This window comes from Talaromyces stipitatus, genomic scaffold (assembly GCF_000003125.1).
Source record: "Talaromyces stipitatus ATCC 10500 scf_1105507295527 genomic scaffold, whole genome shotgun sequence".
Classification (NCBI taxonomy): Eukaryota; Fungi; Ascomycota; class Eurotiomycetes; order Eurotiales; family Trichocomaceae; genus Talaromyces; species Talaromyces stipitatus.
The window spans coordinates 4,122,961-4,147,675 of record NW_002990114.1 but is presented as its reverse complement, the minus strand read 5'-3'; the positions used below and the strand labels follow the sequence as shown (position 1 = coordinate 4,147,675).

General features: G+C 46.0%; 11 protein-coding genes across 11 annotated transcripts, besides 1 other annotated feature; 4 read left to right on the top strand and 7 right to left on the bottom strand.

Moving 5' to 3' along the window:
• Positions 1-266: 266 nt before the first annotated feature.
• Positions 267-811, bottom strand: TSTA_095500 (F-box domain protein; the record flags this gene model as incomplete). Its single annotated transcript, XM_002479219.1, has 2 exons — positions 267-337; positions 400-811. The coding sequence occupies 2 exons, from the start codon at positions 809-811 to the stop codon at positions 267-269; spliced, it is 483 nt and encodes a 160-aa protein (XP_002479264.1).
• A 519-nt stretch (positions 812-1,330) lies between these two features.
• On the top strand, positions 1,331-2,112 carry TSTA_095490 (C2H2 finger domain protein, putative; the record flags this gene model as incomplete). The annotated part of the gene is made up of 2 exons (XM_002479218.1): positions 1,331-1,349; positions 1,481-2,112. The coding sequence occupies 2 exons, from the start codon at positions 1,331-1,333 to the stop codon at positions 2,110-2,112; spliced, it is 651 nt and encodes a 216-aa protein (XP_002479263.1).
• A 216-nt stretch (positions 2,113-2,328) lies between these two features.
• On the bottom strand, positions 2,329-5,344 carry TSTA_095480 (chromosome segregation protein BIR1, putative; the record flags this gene model as incomplete). Its single annotated transcript, XM_002479217.1, has 4 exons — positions 2,329-4,654; positions 4,708-4,817; positions 4,873-5,169; positions 5,219-5,344. The coding sequence occupies 4 exons, from the start codon at positions 5,342-5,344 to the stop codon at positions 2,329-2,331; spliced, it is 2,859 nt and encodes a 952-aa protein (XP_002479262.1).
• Positions 3,550-3,684: a microsatellite.
• A 444-nt stretch (positions 5,345-5,788) lies between the features above and the next one.
• TSTA_095470 (uncharacterized protein) lies at positions 5,789-7,465 on the top strand (the record flags this gene model as incomplete). The annotated part of the gene is made up of 2 exons (XM_002479216.1): positions 5,789-5,803; positions 5,861-7,465. The coding sequence occupies 2 exons, from the start codon at positions 5,789-5,791 to the stop codon at positions 7,463-7,465; spliced, it is 1,620 nt and encodes a 539-aa protein (XP_002479261.1).
• A 433-nt stretch (positions 7,466-7,898) lies between these two features.
• TSTA_095460 (uncharacterized protein) lies at positions 7,899-8,941 on the bottom strand (the record flags this gene model as incomplete). Its single annotated transcript, XM_002479215.1, has 4 exons — positions 7,899-8,253; positions 8,311-8,564; positions 8,622-8,769; positions 8,826-8,941. The coding sequence occupies 4 exons, from the start codon at positions 8,939-8,941 to the stop codon at positions 7,899-7,901; spliced, it is 873 nt and encodes a 290-aa protein (XP_002479260.1).
• A 1,046-nt stretch (positions 8,942-9,987) lies between these two features.
• On the top strand, positions 9,988-11,434 carry TSTA_095450 (histidinol-phosphate aminotransferase; the record flags this gene model as incomplete). Its single annotated transcript, XM_002479214.1, has 3 exons — positions 9,988-10,073; positions 10,160-10,318; positions 10,384-11,434. 3 exons carry the CDS (start codon positions 9,988-9,990, stop codon positions 11,432-11,434), a joined length of 1,296 nt encoding a protein of 431 aa, XP_002479259.1.
• A 2,025-nt stretch (positions 11,435-13,459) lies between these two features.
• Positions 13,460-14,255, bottom strand: TSTA_095440 (uncharacterized protein; the record flags this gene model as incomplete). The annotated part of the gene is made up of 3 exons (XM_002479213.1): positions 13,460-13,807; positions 13,863-14,096; positions 14,148-14,255. 3 exons carry the CDS (start codon positions 14,253-14,255, stop codon positions 13,460-13,462), a joined length of 690 nt encoding a protein of 229 aa, XP_002479258.1.
• A 1,122-nt stretch (positions 14,256-15,377) lies between these two features.
• TSTA_095430 (uncharacterized protein) lies at positions 15,378-15,876 on the bottom strand (the record flags this gene model as incomplete). Its single annotated transcript, XM_002479212.1, has 2 exons — positions 15,378-15,729; positions 15,812-15,876. 2 exons carry the CDS (start codon positions 15,874-15,876, stop codon positions 15,378-15,380), a joined length of 417 nt encoding a protein of 138 aa, XP_002479257.1.
• Positions 15,877-16,639: 763 nt separating this feature from the next.
• Positions 16,640-19,501, bottom strand: TSTA_095420 (methyltransferase (Ncl1), putative; the record flags this gene model as incomplete). Its single annotated transcript, XM_002479211.1, has 3 exons — positions 16,640-17,030; positions 17,085-19,169; positions 19,248-19,501. The coding sequence occupies 3 exons, from the start codon at positions 19,499-19,501 to the stop codon at positions 16,640-16,642; spliced, it is 2,730 nt and encodes a 909-aa protein (XP_002479256.1).
• Positions 19,502-21,463: 1,962 nt separating this feature from the next.
• Positions 21,464-22,857, top strand: TSTA_095410 (integral membrane protein Pth11-like, putative; the record flags this gene model as incomplete). The annotated part of the gene is made up of 3 exons (XM_002479210.1): positions 21,464-21,819; positions 21,880-22,787; positions 22,817-22,857. The coding sequence occupies 3 exons, from the start codon at positions 21,464-21,466 to the stop codon at positions 22,855-22,857; spliced, it is 1,305 nt and encodes a 434-aa protein (XP_002479255.1).
• Positions 22,858-23,643: 786 nt separating this feature from the next.
• Positions 23,644-24,486, bottom strand: TSTA_095400 (RNA polymerase subunit; the record flags this gene model as incomplete). Its single annotated transcript, XM_002479209.1, has 3 exons — positions 23,644-24,172; positions 24,225-24,307; positions 24,388-24,486. The coding sequence occupies 3 exons, from the start codon at positions 24,484-24,486 to the stop codon at positions 23,644-23,646; spliced, it is 711 nt and encodes a 236-aa protein (XP_002479254.1).
• Positions 24,487-24,715: the final 229 nt, after the last annotated feature.

The following is a 24,715-nucleotide window of genomic DNA, read 5'->3' as shown; positions in this document are numbered from 1 at the left end:
AATATCAATTTTATTAGCGATTATATACAAATTTCAACCTGGCCCTTGAGCCCGAGCTGACCCCAAGGGGAAGCGACGCGGCGGAGTAATAAGATTTATGATCCTATACTGGGGATTATTCGCCAAGCAATCTGCTGCTGTTTCTATATTTCTCTACTACTATATCAAAGTGTGAAGAGATGCTGGAAGCAGTTCGGATTCTCAACTAAGGACTGGCCTATTTATAACTAGAGTAAAGCCAACATTGCCCCCATAGCTAAATGGTACTATCTCACATACATTCGAACCGCATGCCACACCAGCGTCCAGAACACAAGCAGCAAGCCATATATCAACACTAAATCACTCAAAGTCAGTCAAACCGTTCCATATATATCGATGCAGACAGAGTTTACATACCTTCGTCTCTCCATCCTCTCAACTCCTTCCTCAACCATCGTGGCACAACTTCCTTCCTACAACTTGCCCCCAAAACCACAGTGCATCCTCCATCACCTGGCCTGCACTCTAAATGCCGTCTTCGGCGCTCCATGATCTTTCGTACAGTCTTATTGCAAAACGATGCATCCGTACGCAACGAGCAGTCCTCGTTTCGCGGACATTCGAGTTTGTGCTCGAAGCGGGAGAGGAGCCAGCTAACCTTGAGGTAGACACCGGTATAGACGATAGCATAGAAATGGCGGTTGGTGTGTTTGAGGGCGAGGGCGTCCGGATAGTCGAGGTAGGAGGCGATGTGGATGTGTAGCTCTGTCGGGAGGTTCATCAGGGTGAGTTCATGTCTTGTATTTGGGTTGCTGTTGGTTGAATCCATTTTTGCCGTTATATGTACACAAACCGATAGTGCTCGAGAGAGATAGTCAATGTTGAATTCTGGGCTAGGTTGTCGTCTTCTTTTGAGATCTGCTTCGGCTTCCCAGATTCGTCGCTGCCTATACTATGGTGGTCCCTTCATTGATGTACAAGCTGATCCACATGTTGAATTGACTATGTGCCAACGAGCATTACATATATATTCCGTCCACGGGTGTAGGCAATAGCAATACTTCGCTCATGATAGAGTTAGGGTGTAATAATCAATCGGCGAGGCTGATTTCGAGGCTCATGTTAGTGGATCTACGCAAGCCTCACAAAAAGTTAAAGCCAGTGATTGAGAGATTTGTAATTGGTATCCTATAAAATTGTGTGATAGTGTTAGGAATTGAAGATATACACACAATATGATGAATGAAATGAATGAAACGTTCTGTCACATCGATTATATAGGACGAGAAGTTGGAGAAGATGCAAACAGTGGTTTGCAGCCTGAGGATCGCAGATAAGATACGGAAGCATGGGCCACTTGCCATGCCGTAGGTTTTTGCCTCCAATTCTTCAACCAACATCCATCTACCCTTTTCTCCAACTTCGACAGCTCTGCCAAACAGTATCCAGCGTTACCTTATCCTCAAAGGGATTTCGAATCTCGAAATAAAAATGACAGACAAACGCTCCGCCTACGGCACTGCCTCCTCCGACACCGACTTTCGCAAAACCTGGAACCGCGAAGAATACGCTCAACGCGCAAAAGAAGAAGAAGCCAAAGCCAAAGCCGAATCCAAAGCGCGCTACGAGGCCAAACTTGCCGGGAAAAAATGGCACGCACCCGTCGATTACAGCGCATTGGAGGAGACCTCGTCGCGCACGCAACGGCTCGATGTTGCTTCGATGGTGGGCAAGACTACAATGGTCCCTGCGGGAGCAGCAGTGGGGAAACGCGGACGAGGCGCTGGATTTTATTGCTCGGATTGTGATCTTACGTTTAAGGATAATATACAGTTGGTGGAACATTTGAATAGTAAACAGCATTTGATTGCCATTGGGGAAAGTGGAGAGGTGAAGCGTGCTTCGTTGGAGGATGTAAGGAATCGGTTACGGTGGTTGGCGCATAAGAAACGAGAAAAGGAGGAAGAGGATCGGAGGGCGTTTAATTTGGATCTTGGCGCGAGACTTAAGGATCGAGAGGAGCAGGAGGCTAGGGAACGAGAAGAGAAGAGGGCTAAACGGAGAGAGAAGAGGAGGGCAGTTAAGCAGGAGGATGATAATTGGGAGGGTAGATTGGGTATTATTGCTTAATATGGATGAAGCCCGGTGATTTGCAAGCTGAGAGATTTGATTATAGAAGGTCCAAGGATACCCACGGCGTTAGGTTATGATTGTTTCAAAAGAAAAGTTCGTGTATATAACTCTTGCAATATAAACAAGTCAAACGCATTCAATATTATATGTCCAAGTAATGTCCTTCCAGCCAACCAAACACGTAAACGCCTCAAATGCTAAAAGCAGATATGATCAGTCAATGCATTCAATACCTTCCAACGCTCTCATAGCTCGGCCACCTTCTCTCTCGAAAATACTGATAAGCCTCTCGCATTCTCGTCGAAGTCGCTCCTCGCCGTTCTTAGCATTGTAGTATATCCATTCCTCAACTGTCATCTTCTTTTCAGGGCTCGTCAGAATTTCTTTAAGATTGTCCTGGTCGATTGCAAAATCACGGTTCTCCTTGTCACTCATACTACCGAGAAGTTCTTCAATTTCCATCGGTGCCCATGAATGCGTAGATGACAAGTATCCCGAGTTAGCCTGACGCTTAGACGGAGATTGCATAGGGGTGCTAGCAGCTATAGGTATACGGGCGGTAGGTGGTTTCGATGGAGAGAGAACAGGGGGCCTTGCTGAAGGTGGCCTGGTTGATGGTGGCTGGTTCTCGGCATCGGATGCTTGGGGCGATGGTGATGGGGTTCTTTCCTGGGTTGTTGAATGCGTGTTGTTTGGTGACAGTCGCTGAGGTGAAGGTGTTTCTTGCGTAACAGACTCTATAAAACTTTGTGCACGGTGACGGTCTTTCGGCAAGTCACTATAGCGCTGCGTGTTCTTAGGAGGTACCCTGGACTTCTTTGAATGCTCTCCGAGGTCTTCTTCGGCTGGAATGGATCGTTGTTTGGAAGGCCGACCTCGCTTCGATTTGACTTCAACCACCGGGTTCTCTTTGCGAGAAACTTCTTGGCTCTCTTTGGAAGGTTGCCCACGTTTCGCTTTGGCGGGCTGTTCGTCAACCGTTTCCTTCTGAGCCGGAGCAAGTGGAAGTTCTTCATGTCTGTCTACTATCATAGAGTCCTCTTTAGTCTCCTTGGACTTGCGTTTTGACTCACGTCTTGGAGGTTTCGGAGCATCTGGGAGGATTTCCTGTGAGTCAAAACCAGCTGGCTCATTCTTCTCTTGCTCCGTTACGATCTCGCTCTCTTTTCTCTTTGAAGCAGCAGGCTTCTTTCCTTTGCTAGCAGCTTTTCTGCCCTGCTTCTTGGGAGGTTTATAATCGTTCATCTCCTGGTCTGACTCTGGCGGGAGGTCGTTCATATCAATTTCAACAGTGACAACCGATCCCTGTCGTACGACTGGCTCAACCTCCATCATGACCTGTGGAGCTTCTTCTGCATGATTGGATCTTTGTTGAACCTTGGAAGGCTTGGACTGTGAAATACGCTTCGACTTCGAGTTTGCCCGCCCAACAGTTTCCGGTTCAGCCTCGGATTCGGGTTCAACTTCGGACTCAGCTGCTGGCTCTGGCTCTACTTCAGGTTCTGGATCACGCTCGGGTTCCTGCACGGGTTCAGGTTCGGGTTCAATCTCAGGCTCAGGTTCAGGTTCTGGCGCCTTTCCCTTCTTTGATTTCTTCGCAGTCGCTTTTCGCTTTGTTTGCTTTTTCTGCTTCGGCTCTGGAACAACCTCTATGATTAAATCTTCCATGTGAGCTTGTTTCGGTGCCTCCACGTGAGCTTCCTGACTTTCTCCGCGGTCATAACGTGCCTCCGACGGGGCTCTTATGGATGTAGATATTGATTGCTGTCGGAATCGTGCACTCTCTCGCTCTTCATCCTTATAATGAAACTCAAAGGGCTCTGGGTCTTCCAACTTGCGAGCCAAATCGGCCTCAATAGCTGCTTCAAGAATGGAATCATCTGGGATCCTGCTTTGCCCAGTTCCTGACGAGGATGCCGTGGATGTCTTTCGAGTCCTGGTCGATGTACCTCTCTTGGCTCCCTTGCGGCCTTTCTTGGGCATCACGGGAGAAGTTGCTACATCTAACGGAGCTTCATCTGGTATATCAGGTTGTATATCCTCGGGTTGTTGGGATACACTTCGGCGGATTTCTGTGGCTCGCCTCTTGGGTGACGGCGACGGCTCTGAATTGACTGCCGGTTCATCTGTTACTGTCATGACAGACATCTCCTGGGTAACCGCTTCGCTGCCTCGTTTTTTCCCTCTAGTAGCACGCTTAGGTCTTGCTGGTTCAGGTGCCTGAATCTCGACCTGCTCAGGTTCCACAGCTTCAACAACTCCGACAGGTTCATCTTTCTTAGTCTTTTTCGCTCGTGATTTAGTAGTCTTTCTCGTGCCCTTCGTTTTCTTGGTTGTCGACTGAGACATAATGCTGACGTCTGTCATGTCTTCGTCAATCGTGGGAGCCTCCGAGGCAGTAGTCATAACCGACTGTGTTGAAAGTCGGGAAGCCTTTGAAGCGCGTGGCTTTTTAGCGCGAGCATTTTTCTTAGTTTTTGCGGCGGGTAGAGCGAAGACGAAGAAGGAGCATTCGGATGAGCGGCGGTGATGCTCCTCACTGTCACGTTCTAGTAAGTATACACCAAATAGGAAGGCGCGATGGATACTTACAATGGATCATCTGACTCTTCCCAACCGTCTAATGATAGCTTGCAGTAAGGACAGCTTGCCAAGTCTGGGGATTCTTCGTTGGGACAGAAATACCATCCGGCTTCGACCATCTAGAAAGTCTCCATCAGTATATCCAGCATTTAATTACAATGCATTTGAACCAACCTTTTCCGACTGACACAACCAGCCACGCTTACCCTCGTGCGGCCATCCAATCGCAAACGTGGCCCTGCGAGCCTCGACAATAGAGGAACTGGTGGGGTCTACAATCTCAGCAGGGTTGGATGTGTTTGATTGAATGTCCATGATAATCGCCCAGCCGCAGTCAGGTGAATGCTTCAAATGCTCTAGTACCGGATCGTCTCCATCTTCCCAGCCATCTAGTGCTCGTCCGCAGAGGAAGCACATCGTGTTATCCGGATTGGTGTCGTACGGGCGGAAAAAGAACCCAGCATGAGCCAGCTATGACGTTGTCAGCCTACATCTGGATAGATATTGATCTTCGACATACCTGCTCCGGGGACGGTGACTCGTAAGGCCATCTTAATGGTTGTATGGTCCTTGAACTAGACACTCGGGAGTTGATCGCTGGCACGACAGAGTTGAAGCTCGCTAGACGAGCGGAGAAAGTCTCCATGTTGCGGTGTACTCTGCGAACTTCGAATTATCTGATCCTAACACATATCGCAATTCTTCGGATAGATCGCGGTGAAAGACGTAAAACAATGGTGTGTTTGATAATCAACGCCTTGCGAAGCAGTGTTTATTTACGTTTGCGATGCGCGCTCGGCCGCTAAACGCGACGGAGGATGCGTCTGCACGTGACCTGGGTTGTGGAGTTTGGCCGATTCCGGGCTCAGACGGAATTGCTGCGCCTACGTCAATCCTTCCACATATTTTGGATTGTCGCACTCGCTATGATTTGAAGAACTGCAACACACTGTACTATATTGCAACAACTCAACCCAGCACCACTTTTGCATTCTCTGTATCGTTCAATTCGTAAACGCCATGATCTAGTACCTGTCTGTTCTATACTCCTACTTCATCGACGCTCGTTTCATTGCCGACGCTTCTCAAAATGCGACAACTTTCGGTAAGCTTTATGGACATTTATAGCCGAGAATTGTTCACTAATGATTTGCAATTGCAGACAAATACCGTCCGGTTGCGACGTGCCCTTCCTGTACAATTGTCTATATACTTGAGATCAATAACAGCTTCAACTCAAAATACAAATATTTACACTTACTATCCTTTCCGGACACACGCTACCCGAGGTTTACACACGTCTTGCGAAAAGCCTGGCGCGAATCTACACATAACCGATCACTTCGGGGCAAGACCATCATATCCACCCTCTCGAATTAATAGCTCTACAAGCTACTCATCCAATTTCTCGAGCTCGGCGTTCCTCCAGAAAGAAGTTCCAGATTGGGAAGACAACCCGGACCTGTCTATCTCAAAATTCTCCGAACTGCCATCGAAGAACTTTGGTGTCAATCAGCACATGGTCATTAATGAGGAATTCAAAGAAGCTCTTCGACAGATATTGTGGAAGTTCCGCGCACCTATAAGATATGCCTTCGCCTACGGTTCGGGTGTTTTTTCGCAGACCGCAACGGCAGGTTCGGAGTCAGACCCCGGCCACCCTGCACCACCTCCAGCTATTCAAAATGTTCAGCAAGGCAAAGGGAAGATGATTGATTTTATATTTGGCGTATCACATACACAACATTGGCACTCCCTCAACTTGCAGGAGCATCGGGACCACTACTCCGCACTTGGCTCCCTTGGCTCCGGTGCTGTGTCAGCGGTACAAGACAAATGGGGAGCCGGTGTCTACTTCAACCCTTTTGTAACGGTCAACGGTACACTCATCAAGTACGGCGTGGTGAACATCGATACATTATGCAGAGATCTCAGTCAATGGGATACCATGTACCTTGCTGGACGTCTACACAAACCAGTGAAAATTCTGCGCGATCACCCACGAGTACGAGTAGCGAACCAGGTCAACCTACTCTCGGCATTGCGCGTCGCACTGCTCATGCTACCTCGTGAATTCACTGAACGCCAGCTTTATACCACAATTGCCGGACTCAGCTACATGGGTGACCCTCGCATGACTGTGTCTGCAGAGGATCCCGATAAAGTAAGAAATATTGTATCGGGCCAGATGGACTATTTCCGACGTCTATATGCGCCTTTGATTGAGAATCTGCCGAATTGCGATTTCAACGACTCTCGCTGTTCCGAATCAGACTGGATCGATGACCCGTCAGCGAATGTAAAGCTCACTCAAGACATGGATCCCGTGAAGCGAGGAAACATGGTACGGCGGCTGCCCAAATCCTTCCGAGAGAAGCTATACTTCCAGTATCAGAGTCGGTACCAGATACCGCGATCAGAATTCCTCGAAATGATGCAAAAGACAAGTGATGAAGACCCCGAGCGCATCCACCGGAGACAAGGAGGGGCCTTTGAGCAGCGTATCGCAGCTGATCCAAGTCTCAAGGAGGAGCTTCAACATACCATTACAAAGACAATCCGATGGCCAGCGACCATGCAGACTATTAAGAGCGCATTTACGGCGGGTCTCGGTAGGGCTTGGACATATGTTAGCGAAAAGCGAAAGAAGCACGTCAACTCCAAGAAGAGGAGCTTGACGGATCCTGACCATCCCGCTACAAACCCCGGGACCGCCGAAAAACCAACACAACCGGAAAACGTTGTGGAAAAAGCCAAAAGTGATTGATTGTGCGCCCTGACTTATATACCTTCTTTATCAGGGGTAGGGAGATTTCCTTTGTTTATGAAAAAAAAAATAGAAGCATCGATGGCGTTGATTGCATCTTTCTAGGCTCTGAGCCTATGGCTATGTATATATAGAGAGGGTTGAAGTCATTTAGTGCAGACAAGATTCTGTCCTATATACTGTGGATACAGCAGTACTATAAAGTCTAACCTATAAAATCAATAGGATCGAAGGTATACTACACCATTCGGAATTTGTATTTCGCAATATCTAGTCTAGTCTACTTAAAGCCTTCTTACTGGGCCATGAATTATGCTGCGTTATTATTCACTTTCGTTGTCGCCTGTCTTTTCACTAGCACTGGTTCAAACGTCCTATAGATTCATTGACCGAGGAGGTTTTCAAGATATATGTAGAGGAAAGATAAAAGCAACTACTTGAACACGCTCTTCTCCTTCATCAAACTTTCCGCCGTTTGAACATCATGGCCAAATATCAATCTTGCTGAGAACAGCTTTTGCAGACGTTTGACAAACTTTCCACTCTCAATCCATGCACGGTGATCTCTCAAAAGCCAACCATGGGCCTGGTTTAACTCGTACTGCTCTTTGATGTGATACTGATCTGTAGTCCAGATAAAGGTGCCATCTTCCTGAAGGTTTACCTGCATAATACACAAGCCTGGTGTATGGCCGGGGCAATGATAAAGCGTAATTCCAGTACACAGGTCGAGTTGCTTGTCAGTGAATGTCTGCCAGTTCAATGTATCGAGATTTAAGTAATCCGCACTTGAGAAAAACGTAAGTATATATGGATGGTCTAACGTGACAGTCGAGGTAACTCACAGATATACACCACTATCGGCATTGGTAGCAGCTGCCCAGCAGGCATGCTTGAATTCATCTTCATGAACATAAATTGGCACGCCAGTGCTGCGGAAATGCTCCAAGCCTCCAGCATGATCCATATGCAAATGGCCCATGATGACTGCTTTGACGTCCTTTATATCATAGCCTACGCTCTTGATGGCTTCTGGGAGATGATTATGTGCGGAGTGTCGGGTTACAGGGAAAAGATCCAGGGCATCTGGACCCCATTGCTGGTAGAAATCTTGTAAGTGTCCTGAATTCGGAGTAAGGGTTTACAAATTTCATACCTTGTATACATCTTCAGCACCACCAGTCTCAAAGAGAACCAGACCCATTTCCGGATGATCAATCAAACCAGCAATAAGCATTAAATCCCTTCTCTTGTTCGTAGGATTCGGGTTAGATGAAGAACTCCCGTTTGCGCCTATGAGGAGCCTGTAATCTGTGGTTAATGGAGTTCCACCCAGTAGCAGTGGCATCGTGAGACGTACCATCCTTCGTCAACATTCATGGTTCCTAGATTCAAAATATGCATTTTGGTGCCTGGCGGACAAGTGAATGCTGGAACACTCGCACGGGCGAGCTGATGCATAGGAAAGGCCGACATTGCTATGAAATACTCCCAACTCTATAAGGTCCCAATTCCTCGTTATGCGGTAGAACAGAATTGTAGTCCCAAGAATATCGCTGTTGAAACCCGGTGTGTTTGTTCAATTCAGCAGAAGTTTGTGTCTTAAATATATACCTTGAGTAGAGTCGCATGTTCGGACAGGCATTGGAACATATTGGTAATCTTGATGATGAATTATTGAATCCTCATTAACAGTCTCGGTTGTAATATTCTGATTATTCAACAACAACGACATAAGATTCAGAAGTGGAACATTTGCCCGCCCAATATTACGTAGGAAATACTCCGGTTGACCCCGATGATTTCCATGTTCCTGTAGATTGTATGTGTAGGATGGTAATTCCAAAGGCGTTTTTCCTTGATTACTAAACGAGTTTGCATATCTATCGCTTTTTGATGTCTTGATTGCAAGCGTAATAGGATTTTTTAAGGTTAAAATTGTCCTAGGTAAGTTATCAAAATCGTGACCCACCGTCCTATAGAATCGTCAATACTTGTTCTCGAGTCTTTAGGTGTTTCTCACAGCTTAACTTCAGCATCAAACTCGGATCGAAACGTACAAAACCCTAAAGCGGCCTGAGGCAGCAACCATGCACTTTCTTAGGACATGGACCTCATTAATATTTGACCAAGTATGAGGAATGTGCAAAGAATGGGAAAGTAGAGATAATAATAAAAGAAATTTCAATGAAAAAAACAAATATCTACAGGGACATATTGTTTAGAATCTTAGCTTTCTCAGTGAGCAGGCATGTACATAGCACTGAATGCACACTCCATTCTCAATTGATACAAGCATACATACAGTGTTTCATGCGTGCTCATTCACTTCTTTCATGATCAGTAATTGAAGCATGACTTATCATTCCACTGACAAATATACTGGGTAAAAGCGGCGAGAGCTAACTATGTCATAGGATGTTCCCCACTATGGAGTGACTCAACCAAAATTTGTTTTGAATTTGTCCTATCTTCAATCCCTCTGTCATTCAACAAGACGCCAATCACCACGGACGATCGCAATGGCTTCACAAAAACAAGCCTTTGATCTGTCGAAATGTGCGCGACCAAATATCTTGAAATTGCACCCCTACCGATGTGCCAGAGAGTAAGTTGCAATGGCACCGATTCTCCTCCGATGAGGGGGGGAAGATAATACTATATGCAAGCTAACGAACTCTACCATTCGAATAGTGACTACAAAGACGACGGGACAAATATCCTACTCGACGCCAATGAGAATGCCTACGGACCGGGTCTGTTACTAAATAGAGATGGGAATATAGAAGGTACCGCGACAACGAGTACTTCGCCGCAGGTTGACTTTTTGGGATTGAATCGCTATCCTGATCCGTGAGTCATACATACTGTCAAAGATTTTAATGTAATTACTGACAAGGTCTTGGGTGTTCGTATAGGCACCAGATCGATTTGAAGCAATTGATCTGCAACCTCCGAAATACCAAGGTACACACACAGAAAGACCTGAAACCAGAAAACTTGTTTGTCGGCGTCGGATCGGACGAGGCAATTGACGCTTTGCTACGATGTTTCTGCGTGCCGGGACAAGACAAGATCCTCACCTGTCCTCCAACATACGGAATGTATGCCGTCAGCGCCGATGTGAATGATGTCGGAATCGTCAAAGTACCACTCGACGTCAACAACGGGTTTCAACTACAGCCCGACAAAATCAACGAAGCGCTATCAGCCGACGACAGGATAAAGATTGTGTATATTTGTTCACCTGGCAACCCGACAGCGAACTTGATACGAAAAGAGGATATCCAAAAAGTTCTCGAACACCCGACGTGGAACGGTATCGTTGTCGTGGACGAAGCATATATTGACTTTGCGCCCGAAGGGTCGAGTCTGGCGGAATGGGTTAATGAGTGGCCCAACCTTGTTATTATGCAGACGCTCAGTAAGGCCTTTGGTTTGGCCGGTATCAGATTGGGGACTGCGTTCTCGAGCCCCGAGATTGCGGTGTTGCTAAATAGTATGAAGGCGCCTTATAACATCTCCAGTCCAACGAGCGCAATTGCCCAAGCAGCGTTTACACCAGCCAATCTTGCTGTTATGCGGAAGAATTGTGCGAAGATTATTGAACAGCGTGATCGGATGTTGCGAGAAATGCCCAAGATCCCTGGAGTTGGACGATTCCTCGGTGGTCAGGCGTCGAATTTCCTGCTTGTTGAGATGCTTAACAAGGATGGAAAACCTGATAACGTTGTTGCGCTGGCAACGTATGAAGCCATGGCTGAGAAAAAAGGGGTCGTGGTACGTTTTCGGGGTAAGGAGTACGGATGTGAGGGTTGCTTGAGGATAACAGTGGGCACGGAAGAGGAGGTAACTCGATTCCTGAAGGAGTTGCGGGTTGTCCTTGAGAATTTGCACTCGAATACACCGATACAGTCGTCGAAGGAGGAGCAAGAAAAGGAAATTGAGGCTAACGAGGTCGTTGCATGAGAGTTCGAGAGGACACAAAAGTCATAGGCAAAAGCAGACAATGACAGAAGGGTCCTATAATCAAATAAAGCTAATTTAGGGTTACTTTACATTAGTCCTACTCTAGGATAGATTCTACATAGATCAAACTTCAAACCTGTCTTGAATAACCACTCATAAAGTCTGCTCAATTAAACTCCGATGTTAGCTTCATAGGAATTTAAACGCCCCAGTCTCTGCTTCTGCCATCCAATAATAGATATCCAGATTTCTTGGAATCCTAAGGACATCAAAAATAGCACCGAACTGCCTCTCCAGCAGTTAGTGGACCTTGTGAAATGTACGTAAAACCTGAAGAGAGCCAAACCACAAGTTCAAGCGGTGAAATGCAACGAGCCTACCCAAACCCTCCCTTTGGACTTCGATGATTGGATCTGACTACCCAACCCTTGTCGTACACAACCAATCCTGTCAATGACTACGTATGCAAGCGAAGACTCTAGAAGGGAAGAGCGGTGTGTCCTTTATTACACCCTTTTTTGCTTTTTGCCTGTGTCCAGGTGGTTACATATTAGAGATCAGACTATGGTTGCGATAGGTTCAGGGGCCGCGAGCAGGCGATACTGAGTTGAATATCATATCTCATGTAGGTAAGTTGTAGCTCATGTGGCTCAGACGTGTTACCACCGCAGCCCTACCTCATAGACTGGGTAGTACCTAGGTAAATCAACACGGCGTCTCAAGACCTTCCGTTTATGGTTGAGTGCGCCATGCATAACGCCAGAAAAGAGCAGTGTCCTCACGATATATCTATCTTACTTCTTCAATCTTCAAACTAAAGAATAAAAGAGATATACTTCCTATTCCGGCAAATCCCATCCAATTAGCCTATACTAGTTTAAAGAAAGTGTATACGTAGGCGCAGTTTCGGCAACATTCCGGCGTCGCTTCTGGGTCTGAGTCCAGACCGACCACACCACTTACCTAATATGGGATATCACCGGTCAGAAAAGATTCAAGGAGAAAGGAGACCCTTATTCTTTGATATCCCGAATATGCATAGGGTAGCATGGAAAGATCGTAGACAGGTATGAAACTGTACGACAACTCTTGGCGATGATATTGACAGGTGGCAGTTACATGGGCATGTTTCTATTACTAGCGCTATTATCTTATTTTGAACAGGAAGAATGATGACAGCTGAAGATTTATGCCTGTGGATAGCTTCTTCCGTGAATTAATAATATAAACAAGCGGGGTACTACTGCTTTTTCACGTACATCACGAACGAGAATAGGTTGACCAGTTTGCGCGTACACCTGTCTCTCGCCGGCGACCGGCGTTAAATTTTGCAATTTGAAGTAGCAACATACCTTAAGCTTATACACAATAGGTAATTCGTAGGTACTAAGATTGGTAAATGAATGGTTTTCCCAGTATAGTGACGACTACAGGTAGTAGGGCTGAGAATGTCTTCCTGTCAAATAAGCAGGTGTCAAAGCACGGACATCAAGAGATCTGAACACGACAGATGTCAGAAGCTGAACAAATGACTTGCAGCGGATTGGGAAAGTGTATCGGATCGGTAGGACAAATAGTGGCATTTACTAGTGTTGGGTGGCAGCGTTAGTTTTTCCGTTTTAGGAAGGTGTTTGGTGCATAAAGGGTTGGCTTGTACATAGGGGACAGCGCTGATCAGCTACTAGATGGTTAGTTAGATGTTTAATAATGGTTCAGGTGTGATTATACTGGTATATCGAAATATGCGGGTCAGTCCAAATTCATGTTGAAAGTGCCAGTTTAAGAGGGTACCTAGGTATATGGGAGAATTGATCGACCTCAAATCTGCTTATCATACATTATAATGATATTGTATGTACTCGTGTATCATACATAACGTATAACACCATTTCTAATTGCTGATCTAAGCGACCAGACCAAAAAATCCAAACCTATTCGCCAAATTTTGCAATTTATATCGCACACACTCCCATGGAATCATTAATATACCGGGGTTATACATGACTACAGAAAAGAAAAAAAGAACTACGTAAACTGCCCATGTTGTATATGCATACCCGGAATGACCGGAATATGCTGACGCTGATGTCTCGTAGTATGTGCCTCAACCGGCGTTATCGTCGGCGCTGTCGTCGTCACAGTGGCTTGGGTCGTAGATGGTTGCGCAAGACATCGCCAATAATCCAGTTCACCTTGGATCTCGAGTAATTGTGTGTAAAGCGCATTGATTTGATCTGTAGATTGTCGATATGATGCTTGAAGATCTTTATGGCTGGCATCGAGAAGTTTGATGTGCGACTCGAGGCTTTGGATATATCTATCTTTTCGCTCACGGAATGTGCGTTGTGCGAGGCGGTTTTGTTCTCTTCTTCTCTGTTAGATAGTTAGATGAGTAATGACAGTTTCATGGGTAAGTATAAGGACGGACTCTTGATTTCTTCTCTGGCGTATCCTCTTCAGATGTGGGTGTTTTTGCAGACCGTGACTTTCTCGACTTTTCTTTCTTTGTACATGATTTGCTACTACCATCTCGTTGAGGGTGAGATAGGTCCGGACTGCCCGCTGCTATTGAAGATGGAGAATCCATATGATCTACTGAAGGTGGAACGAAATGTTCGAATGATAGTTCATCATTATTCAAGGGAGATGATGGAGGGATGCCCTTATTGTCTGTTAGTATACCTCGTCAATAGCATTAGAAGAGATCTCGTACAGAAATAACTGCATTATGAAAATCTTTCAAGTTCTGATCATTGTAAAACCAGGCCTGGTTATTGAACATGTCGTTGTTGCCTGGCACCAAGAGGACGTCTGATTTCATGTTATGGTAGTTCATTTGAATGGCTGTTCGTATCGAAGAAAACCCGAATATCCGTGAATGGCAAGTAAAAGAAGAATGTGAAACTACAAATGTAATCATGTAAAATTGAAGTGTCCTGGGCGAACCATCAGCTTAATATAAACGATCAGAGCTCCATCACGTTGGAAACGCCGAACATCCAATCGCAAAAGCTGATTGGATAAACTCAGGTTATACTCAAAACGTGAAGATTATTGCTCAGGTGGTATTAACAATTGGTATTATTCTAGCAGTTTGAACCACGTATCTCCGGACTTTTCGGACGAGAGCAAATGCCTATTGCATTAGCTTGAACCCTTGTACGCCCTACATGTACATCTATAGAGTACGTATATTCAACTAAGCAACTCCGTATCCACCACAAGTATGTAAACGTCATGATAGGTGACTAGTAGAGTCTGCCAACATGGTCCCCGCCAACACCCTCGGATTGAATACGCCCATATCAACCCACGCTCTGTCACTACATATAATATGCCATGTCTTACAGGCAACAATCTAATCCGACCCCTGTCGTGCATTTTCTAGGTAAGTGGTCAATAACCCGGTCACTATCGGCATTGTAGGAAAAACGTTGGCATGAGGGGGTCATGGCGCATTCTCTTTCCTTTTTCTTTTCCCAGACCGCTTCTGGGACCGCGTCTGGCGGCGCTGGAGAGGGCGGATGTCAGCCGCACTCCAGCTTTTTATATGTAGCACAGATCTTCTCGATACGGTGTATGAAATTATTTTTTGTTTTTGCCTTCATTTTCTTCTTTTGGTATTAGGCCATATTCATTGCCTGGGTAAGGAATCCGTTAATCCCGAGTATCTCCAGCCACATACGAAACCTTTTGAAGTGAAATTGACAGATCATATAAGCGGATTGTATTCGACTTATCTTTTTCTTTGATTAAAAATCATTGATTCGGCATGAGCAGAGAGAGTCACAATAAAAGCGGCACAATGCAAAATAACGTGACCACCTCAACCCTAATTCTGAAAGACAACAACACAAAAACAACACCCGCAGAGCAATCCTTTTCTATCCAACAAAGGCATGGGTTCACTGAAATGAACATAAATCATCTCGATAATTCTTCTTTAATCCAATCTTTTCTTTTCATCGTACGCAGCATACGCTGGTGGTCCGTCAATGAGTGGTCCATCGGCATAGTTCCGATACTGGGACTGCGAAGACTCAGGGTGAGCCCATGATGGCGGCGAAAATTGTCCTCGAGGTTGACCGTTGATATGGCCATAGTCTTGCATGATATTTGACCCTTCGCGACTTTTGGTATAGTCGTAGCCCTCTCCTTGGCCCACTCTTTGTTGTTGCTGATATTGCTGGTGATATTGCGGTTGGTAGTAATGCTGCTGTTGATGTGGAGGAGGGTACATGTCTTGGATGTTGTTCTGGTTCTTTTGTTTCTCCTTTTTCTTCTCGTGGTGGCTCCTGGAGACAATTAGTCAATGTCCGTCACTCGAAGCCCCTCGGAAGGAACTAGGTAAGCTGTAGGGATATCATTACAACCTACTTGGTAACAGCCTTTACAGCATAGATGCCACCGCCGACTAAGAGTGCAGATTTAATGAGACCCATTTCGAAGAATGCTCGTGTGTTTTGATGACTGGTTGATACAATAACGATGTTGTATATGGGCCGCCTCCGAACGTTGATTGGTCAAAGTTCGAGAATCATAACCTTGGAAATCGATAGATATTGTTTGAAAATCAGGAATGAGAAGCTTTCTAAGACTTGTACAAGATAGAGAAGGGAATGAGAGAACATTCTAGCGTCTATTCACTCCCTATTTATACTCTTCCTATGTACCTAAATACACACACTACAAAAATAGCATCCACAAACCCAAAGGAAATAACCAACAAGAGATTAGTTCTCTTGCAGATCAAACACTTAAAGCTTATCCACATTATGATCGTTACTTAGGGCTACTGGTGAAGCTTAGAAAACTCGTACACCATTCCCGCTCCGGCGCGCTATCACAGCCCCAATCCGCATGGGTCTGGGGGTTTTCGGGCGTAAGCATTGGGTTTTTAATACCACAGCTTAATAAATTTGACTGCCTAGAATTTTGGTTGATATTACAGTAGGGAGTATGAGCTGTCCTCTATGTATAAATAAATCAATACGCGGCATCGTTTAACGTGGCGATTCGTGTGGCTGGACGGAATCAGTCACGAAGGAGGGGACAATAGCTTATTTTCAGAACAGGCAACTAGATTACAGACTTGTTTGCATACTTACTATGATCTACGGTATGAATCAACGCAAGCAAGGAGATAGCACCGCAATCCAACTTTTATTACATATACATCATATAGCTCATTGGACTTCCAGTCATCTAAACCGTTGTATTGAATCGATCCTCTTCATCACCATCACGTTGATACGTTTCCCTTTTAGCCATTAGGTCTTCCTGTTCCTCTCCACGAAGGAGATTCTCCGTCTTGATAATGTCCTCTTCCGTCTTGCCGGTAGGAATGTCCTTTACAATCTCGTCATATACCATTTCCGGGTCGGCTGTGGCTGTTACCGCGTCTCCTACGACGGCCTCGCTCATCTCACTCGAATCAGCTTCTCCATCACCTACCACTGGACCTTTCTTGACTTGCGTATGGACAACAGGCTCACTATCATTAAAGAGCCGAAGAAGCATCGCACGACGATCTTCCTTGGGAAGCATGAGGTTGACAGAGTACATTGATCGCCAGAGAGGGATGACCATTCGTTCCCTACAAACAGCATTAGTCCCCGTGTAAAAAGAATAATCTTGACTATAGTCTTACCGGAATCCGTCCTCAATATCACTTGGCTCCACTCTCAATATGCAACACCCAAGATCCATATCCTTGACCTTTTCTCCCACTTCTCCCAAATGCAAGTAATTATTCTTGTCCAATCGCGGGAATAACTCTTTCAGTAGAAGCCGTAGTGTCTCCTTCTTGGTCAATGTCACGGTACGCTCGGGTCCAACCCAGGCCTCGACCAATTGCAGTCCATCAGTCTGAATGCGCCATTGACATTGGTTTGGTCTCTGAGCGTCTTGTTTCACGAACATCTTCACTCCGCTCTGTACGAACTTGATTCCTCGTCCCTCATTTTCCCTCAGGATGTCCCGTGCCAGTGCACTCGTGTAGTAAATGGTCTTGCTGAGGCTACCCGCCGCATTTCTCACCATGAATCGATCCCGTGGGAAGTGGTCAGAGATATTGAAAAACTTGAAGATTTTCTCAATTTCTTCTTGTTTTCCGTCGATAAAAGTGAAAGGCTCTTCAAACGGCAACCCCGGCTTTCTTTTTGCTGCCCTGATGTTCATATCCAGTTGCTTGGGATCTCCCACTCGCGGGTAATCAGTAGTGTCTTCCTGGCCTTCCACAGCAGATGGAGGGGGAGAATGTACTGGCCGATCGCCGAGGATAGCCTCCGTACCATCTTCAAGCTTCGTACGTTTTACTGGCATCTGAGTTTCTAGTTCGGGAGCCAATCGCTTCCCGTTCGATGAAGGTTCGTCCAAAGTTACTTTGTATGGAGGCTGGTGGGAAGATTCAGCAACGGTTGCGTCTTTGCCTCTCGTTCCTTCGCTGGGGAGCACTATATCGTCGAGCGCTTCGATCTTATCCATAGATCCGTCGTTACCGTCGCGGTTCTTCTTGTCTAGTTCTTCCACCACAGCAGCAACCGATGCTTTTGGTATAACTTTTGTCATATCCTCTGGCTTGGCCCGAATTTCCTTCTTCTTTTCTAGCACTGTGATAAAGAAACCGCCAGTATCTTGTAAATGAGGGTAGACACGCATGCAGCGTTCGAGATGGACATCCTCTGTCGGAGGGAACATGGTCGCTGCTAAACGGCCAAGTCCAGTAATTCCTTGGGTTTCTCTGTACTCTTCAACTTCTTCCCAACTGTTCCAGATACGACCATCGCGATCCATGACTTTCCACGTATGTAACCCATTTACTCTCTTTAGATCGGGGAGCTCTTTGCTGCAATCAATGATCTCAACGTGCGATGACCCACCACAGCGTTCAATAGCGGCAGCGATAACGGATTCATTCTCGATTGGATTCATACTGCATGTGGAGTAGACAACGCGTCCACCAACCTTGAGCATCTGGAGAGCCCGAACAAGAATGCGCATCTGAGTTGCGTGCAAACCGAGCGCACTGGCAGGACTCCAATCAGACCAAATATTAGGGTTCTTCCTGGTTGTCCCGTCTCCGGAACAAGGGACGTCCGCTAGAACGCGATCGAATTTGAGGTAAACGTTGGGTTGCTTTTCCCCGGTAGGCGAGGGAAGTTTGATAGATGGGTAGAAAGTTGCGTCGTGGTTTGTGACAATCAGATTCGGAGAATTCAATCGCTTCATCTGATGAACCAACATATGCGCTCGTTTGAAATCACTATCGTTGGCGACGAGAAGACCAGTAGTACGACCATAATCTCGCAGTCCCTCGGGAAGATGCGACTCATCGTAAGTGTCTTGCTCAACCTCCGCAGCGGCCTTTCGAATGCTTTCCTCTTCTCCGGCATGTAGCAATTCCATCAATTGTCCAGATTTGCTTCCGGGCGCGGCGCACATATCGAGAACTGTCATACCGGGTCTAACGTCGAGGAATAGAGGCGGAATCATACTCACGACTTCCTGGCGCGTAATGTTGCCTACCTCTGTTTCGGAGACGAGGAACTTCTGAAAGGACGAAAAGGGAGGAAAGCGTCTGATGACATTTTTCGGTGTGGTCATGTACCATGCCAACTCGTCTGGGTACCACGGAACGGGCTTTGGAGGCTCAACGACGTTTCCTTCATAGGTGATGGAGGTGATTTGTGGGATGTGATAATCAACAAGCGTCTTCTTAACAGAAAGCGCATGCCTATTGTAAGGATCACGCCGGTTAGTACTGCTTCATGTTGTATACACAATGCGGCAGCGACACTGAATTATGACGTACCCTCGGGAGCCAGTGAAGCGAAAGCTGTTGGGGAGCTCTCTTCTCAAGGCGGCCCAGAAAGCATCTTGTTCTTCTTTTGGAATGAGTCCATGGTCATTGTAATAGCTTTCATATTTTTCATTGGTTTTAGGTGTATCTGTCCAAGCTTGACGTGGTCGACTGGCTTGTCCGCCACCTTTCTTTCCCTGCGATTGGAGGTTAGCAAGACGCGACCCGGTTTCTATGATATCGAAATCGGAAAATATATCATTCATATCAGTATCTTACCTTTTTGCCCTTGCCCATTGTAAAATGATAGTGGGGCTCAACAGATAATCCTTTTTTTGTAGCTGCACAGCTGACTTTGAGATTTTATTTTCTGAAAGCTTTAGCGGCGGAGATAGGCTGCCCCATATCTTGCTTATGTCAGGATGGTTGCCTTGTTGCCTTACTGCCTGAATTTGGTTTAGTGGCATGGATAGAAATTCAACAGCGTATCAATGTGATGAGCCTACTTGACGGTTGAACAATGAAAGTTATATATATCCAAAGGAGGTGTAGTAGAGGATTGGCTTTGTGATGGTGAGTGGAGACGCCTGTGCTAAATGATCTTCTTTGTAAGGGAGGAAGATTATGCAGGTCGATTACCTAAATAGGTCCTTTCTTGTAAAAGTCCCATTTGGGGACAAGACGTGGGTATACAATTGCCAATGGCACCCTCTCTTATGTTGTATAATCCATTCCCATATGGTCTTGTTATATCAGTATCTAGGCTGGCCATGATAGGATCTAGAATGAACATATATAACCCAGAGTCCAACGCAGGATTCATCGTGAGTGCCTCAATGCGACATTGTTTTTGACGCGGTATATTCAGTATAATTCGTGCCTTTATCGTAAAGAATCTAAAGATATGCGAAAGATATGCGCTGGATAGCAATTTGGCCAAGCCAAAGCTTAAACAAACTAAGCTGAGAAATTGAATTTGAGGCACGAAGACAAAGCTCAAACCCTAAAACTGTCGGCAGTTTAAAGTTTTGATAAGCTGGAGCTGAATGTGCGGCTTCCATTGACCCAGTGCAACGTAGCTGCTCATATATTCCATGAGTATTAGACAAAGATCACAGCATAATGATAATTGCGATTCGATAGACATGCAAGATGGGATTAGTTACTAATGGGTTAGTCAATTACGCTAAGATCGGAAGAATCCGTGTAACAGTACAGACATGCGTATGTAACGTAATAACCACAGTCAATTAGAGTTATGGCGCATGCAGCGGCTCGCTAATGGCCCGTTGGCACGTGGCCGCGGCATTTGATTGGCTGTCCAAGGCTCTGATACGCTCGTTCCGCACGGCCAGTGCGCGGTTTTATTCTTGTAATTTATGCTCCCGAGTCATAATTACGATCTTGTTACAGAACCGGCGGGTCTATCAGCCAATGACTCGAAGCGGATTGCTTTATCTTTCAGTTTGACGTATTAACCAGCACTTCAAAGTACGTATAGCAAGCAATCACAGTGTATCTCCTGTGGATCGATCGGATCACGAGGGATCGCTTATCCAGCAAAGTAATGCATAGCTCCAGTGGAGGGGACATCTGTAAAAAACCTCACCGACCCAAATCCTTTTATCTTTGTTTTATCTGCTGTTCAATTGATAGCAATGGTATCCGTCTTGGCTGCCACTGGGACAATGACTCGTACTCTTCCGCTAAACCAGTTAGCTTGACGCTCCGCCTCGGTCGATTGCTCCATCCACGATTGCTAGCGCCAGTTACTTATCTGATAAGTACTTATTGTCTCGTGAGCCCTTAACTACGCCTCCTGGTCATCAACAGCATGTGCTCGTGTTTCTCTGCTCGGTCCTTGAGTTGTCTACAGAGTCTAAACTGGAGTCCCTTATAGATTCTGTTGATCTCTTCGCATTTGTGCATCCAAAGCATATCGTTGGGGCATTCTTATTTCCCCGGCTTTGTTGCTGTATAGAAATCTACGATATATACACAATTGCAGAGACAAACAGGGGTAACTACCAAGCTCTGGTATCATCCGGGCTTGGAGTTTGATCGATATACACATATTTTGCACGAAGAAAGTATTTCTAAAACACTGATGGATTCCAGCCGTGCAGACCTTGGAGGCGACCTGCGCAATACAATCAACCAGCGTCATAATCCTTAAGGAAAAGGTGCCTACCTGGGCAAGCCTTGTCCAGCGGGAAAAGAACGTGATCATGTCAACACTCTCACTCGTCCCTCGAGATATTTATAAAGATGTCCCACCGGATCCACGTACTGCGCTCCAGAACAATCCCACATTGCTAGTATGCTGGTGGTGCACCGCTGCATCCTTTGCTATTATCCTCGTTAGGGTTATCGGCCGCTATAAACGAACAGAACGGTTCTTTACCGAAGATAAAGTCATGATGATCGGCGCCATCCCATTGATTGCGAGAATGACGCTAGTTCATCTGGTCCTGGTTTGGGGGACGAATAACGCCAAAACGGAGGGATTGTTAGAGCAGGATATCCACCACAGAGAAATAGGTAGTCGGCTTGTGTTAGCGGCGAGGGTTTTCTATGCTGTTTAGTGAGTATTAACTCAGGCTATTCGGCGAGCGAATCTGACTAACATTTTCTTGTACAATAGCATCTGGTTGGCCAAATACACAGTCTGTGAGTTCCTAAGACGACTGACTGGTATGGTCTGGACAAGAACGTTTCAAATCTCACTTCGACTGATCGAGTACTTTCTTGCGAGTACACTTGCAGTTGTCGTCATTGCAACCTTGGTTGAATGCCACCCCTTCACTCACTACTGGCAGGTCACACCGGACCCTGGCCCGTACTGCAGGCTGGGATATGCCAACCTGCTAACGATGGGAGTGTGCGACATTTTAACCGACATCTTCCTTGTCGTACTCCCTGTATCCCTGTTTCTGGCTTCCGCCATGTCAGTCAAACGCAAGATCCAACTCACCCTTTTATTCGCATCATCGCTCCTCCTAGTCGGCATCACGGGATTTCGAGTACCGGCTGTCATTCAACGAAACGGGATCCAAAATTTTCGGTCATTAGTCGCTTCCTTTGAGATTCTCGCAGCTACAGCAGTCGCTAATTTTGTGGTCATTGGGTCATTCTTACGTGACCGAGGTCTGAAAAGGGCTAAGTACAAACGAGTAGAACGCTCGCTTTCAGTGGTTGGCAGCGTCGATCATTCATCTGTTAGACGAACTACCATTACCAAACACCATTGGGGCAGCGATGCAGATCTAGTCGATGGTTTAGGTATCAGACTCGATCCGGAGTTGCATGCGACTCAACGGAGTGTCATGCGTCCGGCGCCTGTCGTCGGGGAATCCATTCATCGCCATCATGATCATCACGACGACAGGTCGCTGAGTGATTCGCACAGCATAGAGGATTATACTATGACGGGCAGTTCAACGACAAGCAAGACGTTGACGGGAATACCTCCTCCTTCATTTGCTGATATTAATGACCCGGGGATGAGTCCTAGAACTCTGCAGCGCAGTGTTTCATTCTATGATGTGGGTGGTCTTTTAAATGAATCACGACGCCAACAGCAACAGTCGCAGACACCGTCACCGTCACAACCACGGCTTAATGCTATGCAGCTTGTTCGACACCAAACGGAACCCTTTTGTATACCATCAGTGACAACACATTCTGATCAGACTCGGATTCATTTTCATACGCCGCGATACACTACATCATCTCCTGGAAATGATCATTATCATCATCATCAAGGTGTAGATATGTTCCTACAAGATGTAGGCGGCCTTGCAACACGCCCAAGGACTACATCAGACATTACTTCTACAACAGAGAACGACACATACGAACATTAATCTAATCCATCTTCTTTTGTGCATATCAACGGCTGCAGCTATGCATCTCGGCGAGGCTAGAAGTTCTTCTTGTTGGCTTGGTATTCTTCTGGGAGGTTATGTCTCCCTTTTCAGTTCTTGCATTCATTTAGCGTTGGCGTTGGCGGATATACCCATTCTATTGCTACAGAGGTATGGAATAGTTACACATCCATTTCTTTAAACAGCTAGATGTACATATGAATATTTAATGATATACTTTTCGAGACAATACATCAAATCCTTTGAATTTGAATCTATTGGGAATAAAGAACTAGCATCCACTCAGCATAAATTACATGTGCACATTCAATTGATAACATTCAAGGTGGACTTGGTATCAACCATTCAGGTCCAGCTCTCCGATTTGCATGCCTTTCTTTGGGCTTATTAACCATTTCCTTATTGCGCCAATACGCCATGCTCTTGATTTTTTTCCCTTTTCTTCTGGTGACTTGAGTCTTTGTGACTGCTACTTTTATTCGTTTCGCAGTGTATTTTTAGAGCGTACCTAAACACAAAGCTCAAATAACCCAGCGATAACTTGCATATCGACCTGCCGTTTCACTCTTTCGGATAATCTTGACAACCTGGCCCCTCCGCAAACCGAGATAGCGCGCAACTGGGTCCGACACCTGAATTCGAGGAAGCTGTGACTCCTTGAGACGATACCGTTCCAGCAATCGTGCTTTCTCCTCCGCACTCAACAACACATGTTTGGGCACGAGTTCGTGGTGTGTAATGTTGACTAACAAGTCTGATTCTTGGAAGTGTTCGCAAATATGGCCTACAGCACTACTCAGGAGACGCATGGCGGACGGTGAAATGGCTGTTCGTGTGATGAATATGCCGGAGTGGTAGTTTCCTTCGTCGACCAGGTGGTTGAATGCTCGCACTTGCTTGGCCCCTACACCGGTTGTGTCCTCGCAGAATTGAACGTATATTGGACCGCAGTCGGGTACAGGGTCGGGATCAGAAACTCGTTTCTTGAGTGGGGTATATTTGGCTTTCATGGCTTCGGAGGGCATAGCAGCAATGGTCATTTTGGCGCGACTGCAAACGTCAGAAAACCTAGTTAGATTTCCAGGTGAAGTCACAAGCATACCTAGGATATCCATGCTCGCCACCAAATTTATTCGCGAAATCCTGATAATCAATTTTTACTTCCTCTTCAGACATTTCGTAGCCCTGTAGCATGAAAAGCGACCTTATTATTAGAGGCAAAAATCGAAATGAAGAAAAAGCAATAGCGCTTGATCATCACCTACCCGGTCTCGTAGCATTTCATGAACTGTACGCCATGTGCGCCATAACCTGGCCATCTCATTTCTAGCTTCCTGACTAGTTGGTGAAGTGTCCTCCTCCATATTGACTGTTGCAGGGACCGGCGCGGCGCCCTCGACGTAAGATAAGACTTGACTGGTCGAAGGATGGGAGGTCTTCTTTTTTTTCTAGATGTAGAGTCAAATATTCAGGTTAAGCACACTCTCCACAACACAGCAGATCGTCAGCCAGCTGCAAAAGTAGTCGTGAGTGTGGACAGACAATGATTTCTGGAGACGATGGATCGGCGAAAAAGAGAAAGAAGTTCTAATC